Source organism: Enoplosus armatus, chromosome 1 (genome assembly GCF_043641665.1).
Source record: "Enoplosus armatus isolate fEnoArm2 chromosome 1, fEnoArm2.hap1, whole genome shotgun sequence".
Taxonomy (NCBI): domain Eukaryota; kingdom Metazoa; phylum Chordata; class Actinopteri; order Centrarchiformes; family Enoplosidae; genus Enoplosus; species Enoplosus armatus.
Genome location: NC_092180.1, coordinates 2493783 through 2497923, shown reverse-complemented (window position 1 = coordinate 2497923; position 4141 = coordinate 2493783). Strand labels below are relative to the sequence as shown.

The 4141-nt window shown below is 37.9% G+C and overlaps 1 protein-coding gene across 1 annotated transcript; it reads left to right on the top strand.

Annotated features, from left to right (window-relative positions):
• The first annotated feature begins 248 nt into the window (after window positions 1-248).
• Window positions 249-1432, top strand: LOC139289501 (C-C motif chemokine 13-like). Its single transcript, XM_070911116.1, has 3 exons — window positions 249-324; window positions 412-538; window positions 1288-1432. Exons 1-3 carry the CDS (start codon window positions 249-251, stop codon window positions 1430-1432), a joined length of 348 nt encoding a protein of 115 aa, XP_070767217.1.
• The last annotated feature ends 2709 nt before the right edge of the window (window positions 1433-4141 follow it).

The window sequence follows — 4141 nt, the reverse complement described above, 5'->3', positions numbered from 1 at the left end:
AGAATTGTCTTCCATGTTGTTACCTTCACATTTTCTCTGTAGTGCAGAAAATAGCCGTCGTGGTGAGTGACAGAGAAAAGAGAAGACAGAGGGGGAACCACCGGCTGTTTCTTAGAACATAACTCACTATGAAGGAGGCCTCAGCTGTATATAAAGGGGGCACAGAGCAGGTCTCCAGCACACATCAGCCCAGAAGATTAAAGGCTTTTCATCCAAACTGCAGCTCGTCTGTCTCTGTCGGGGGAAACATGAAGACTCTGGAGACTCTCCTACTTCTGGCTCTCATCTGCTTCCTGCGTTACAACTCTGTAACAACTCTCACTGGTCAGTAACTTAATTTCTCTGTGAGCTGTCACTGAAAACTGCATTTCAGAGGCAAAGTGTTAAATGTGTGTGTGTGTGTGTTTATAGCTCCGATCGCACCAGGGATATCGAACAAGGACGGATGCTGTCCAGGCTACAGTCAGAAGTTTATTCCTAAAGGAAAGATCAGATTCGTGGAGACGACCAAGAGTCACTGTAAACCCAAGGCAATCATGTAAGTAGATATTAGATTGTACACGTGCTCATGTTAATCACATCTACTGCATCTTACGAGTACTGTTACTGCATTGAAAAGCTTGCAAACGAGAGAAGTTTCTTAAGTTTATATGTTTATATATATGGAACAGTATGTGAAGAAAACTGTTTGTTTACAATGAAAACAGGGTGCCTTTAAGTTAAAGTAGCTGAAGTAAAAGTACTTTTTATAAGGGAATGGGCTCCTTTAAAGTGTTAAATGAATTATAACTACTTTATATTGGTGTTTTGTATAGTATTTACATCAGATAAATGTAATGTAGTTAAATGTACAATATCTCCCTTTAGTGAAATATAAGGCTGTAACAGCACTTCAAAATGCAAATTTCAACACCAAAATCAAATTTAACAGCCTTAAAAAACCTCCAGTGAGAAGGTCACAGACAAACCCAACAGTTTAATCATTATATTATTATGATAATTATATTATAATTATATAATTATTCAGTAAGAACTTGATCTTTAGTAGTTTAGTTTGCAGACTCTCCACAAGGGAGAGCTGGTCAGTTATTTTACATCCAGACCTGCAGGTCTGAAAATGGACTGAACATTGTATATTAATAATATATATATAATATATAATAATATATATCTCTTTACTGCACTACATTTACAGCAGTAGTTACTAGTTACTGCAGATTCAGATTTTACATACAGAACGTCCAGTTATTAAAATATGATGCATGATGTGCTGTCTGTTTCTTACAGAGTCACAACTGTGTGTGATAAGAGGATTTGTATTGATCCTGATTGGATCTGGACGAAGAATCTGCTGACAGAATTTGAGACGTCAACTGCCAACAACACGCCACCGTCTGCCCCCTTCAATCGCGTGTCAAAGTGTCAAAAGTAGTTGAACAAAGTGTGAGGACGTTGTTCCTTTGTGCATCATGATTACATGTGAATTATGCTCTTTATGTACGCTGTCTGTCAGCCCTTCAACTGATTAATTAATTATGATTATATATTATAAAATCTTGAGAATGCCTTTAAAATATCAAACACTGAGCCAGAGTGACTGCTAACTACTTCTAAAGAACTACTGCACATGACTGAATTCATATGAAGTGACATTTCGTACTCAAATATGTACAGTTGTGTCCTAATTTACTATTTTGAATGATTACAGGAGATTATCTGAAATGTATGTTCATCATAGCTACCCAAAGTGCTGCCCCTCTCTGAATAAAAGCTTTATTTTTGTATTTAATGTTCTGCTCTCTTTATTTTGGAGGCCGTGAGTCAAGAGAACAAACACCTCTTTGAGTCGAGAGTCGAGACACTGAGAGACCTTCAGTCGACCCACTACGACTGTTTAATATTTATAAATAAGAATACATATAGTTTAAAAGGGAAATTACCAACTTCTGTGTGAATACAGAGTATTTCCATTTTCTGCTACTTGATAATTCTACTCCACTTCATCTACGAGGGAAATACTGTGCTTTTTACTCCACTACATTTATTTAATATCTTCAATTATGTCACATTCTGCCTCCATCCCTTCCTCCACCTCTCTCTTCCTCTATGCTCTGCAGTAGCCCCTTTCCAGTCCCGGTCACCTGACCTTCCCCACCCACCTCCTCACCTGTTCTCCTAATCAGCTCAGTGGTACATATACCGGGGTCATTGATGTAAATGTTGATATAAGTGAACTTCAAGAGTAAAACCTATTGAGGCAGAAATACAATAGTAGTTGATTCTGGTAGATATTAAATGACTAATAAAAACTGATTAAAATCATTTAATAATGATAATAATATAAAATAATTATTTAGCTGATGCTGTTATTGTTGCTACTGAAGTTGCTGCTAGTGATACTCTGATAAATGTTGTATGTATTGTATAAATTAATGTATAATACACCATGACAGCAGCATTACAGGATGAGAAACAAAGTGTTCTAATATCCGGTTTAATATTTCATCAAATAAAGCTGCATTATTGGAGTTTTGGCAGATAAAACAAAGAACACAGTAATGAAATAACCAAAACTGCTCAAACTTTGTCAGAAAATTTAACAAGCTGATTGAGAAAAGACGTTTTCAGGGCCTTTTAATAGGCTACAGCTACTTGGCAGAGCGGCGTTTTGAGCTAAATGCTAGCGTCAGCATGCTAACATGCTCACAATGACAATGCTAACATGCTGAGTTTTAGCATGTCTATAATGTTAATCACCTTAGTTTAGCGTGTTAGCATGCTATAATACGCATTAACCACAAGGTACAGCTGGGCTGGTGTCCTCAGTTCTTCAGGTTTTTGGTAATGAAAGTACCGGACAAATTAAAATTTTGACATGATAATGACACTTAGTTAATTGATCACCAAAGTTATTATGGTTCATCCGGAGGGGAACATGAATCTCTGAAGCAAATTTCATGGTAATAGTCGTTGAGACATTTCATTTAAAACCATAAGCGTCAACCTCATGGTGGCGCTAGAGATAAAGTCAGGGGATCTCCAAAACCAATAGGATTCATCCTCTGGGCACCATGAATGTCTGTAAAAGATTTTGTGCCGATCTATTTAGTCGTTGTGGAAATATTTCAGTTCGAACGACAGACTGACCAACATTGACATCCAGCTGCAGTGCTACCATGGCTAAAAAGTTGCTATGGCTAATGTGTTAGCAAAAAACACACGTGTCCAGCAGACATGGAGCTACGCTAATATTCATTCTCCTTTGAGCTCAGTTTTTGTTCTCCATCAACTATGTTCACTAACTCGTCGCTAACTAGGCAGCTAGTCTGCCTGCTGTTCGGTGCTGGGCAGGTAGCGTTAGCATAGTTTGGAAGTGCTATGCTATTGCAGCAGAGGGTTATGAGGGACATAGCTTCCATGTTACTGAAGTGATGTGTGGAAACTAGGGTTGAAAGTTTTTGCGTGATTTTAAAAATGAACAAAAACAGAGTACTTTGCTAACTCTGTGATGGCGTTGCGACGAAGAGGTTACTGTTTAAAATGATGGTGATTTGATGCTGTTTTTCTTTTTAGTCATGTTCACTGATCGTTTAACAGCTGGCTGTATTCATTGATCAGTTTAGACCCAAATCAATCATGTACTGTAAATCAATCGTGTAATCTCCTTCCTAAGTTTGAGTTAGTGTCTCCTCCGTGAGGACAGCAGGCAGTGCAGGTTGGAGGGAAAGAAGAGGTGGCAGAGGACAAGAACGAGTCATTGTTGGACTTTTCAATGTTTCCATTGTTTCTGGTTTGAGTGAAGGTAATCGTGCCAGCGACAGTGTTTGAATAAGTTAATAAGTTCTGTGGAGATAGAAAGAGGCTCTTTAAAACACTCCATCTGTGTCTTCAAACACAGTCATAACAACAGATGTCAGCGTGAGGAGACTTGGTCTCGAATGTAACAGCAGACAAACGTGCAAACAAATTCAGAAATGTTCCTTTTAGCAAGTGAAATAATTCATTCTGTAAGAGGAAAAAGGCTCAATGCTGCCTTTAGTTGTGGTATCAGCTGAATGAACGACTAATTAATTGATGTCAGAAAAATACTATAATATCTCATACATTGAAGCTGAGAACAATAAGTCACAGCATTCAAACA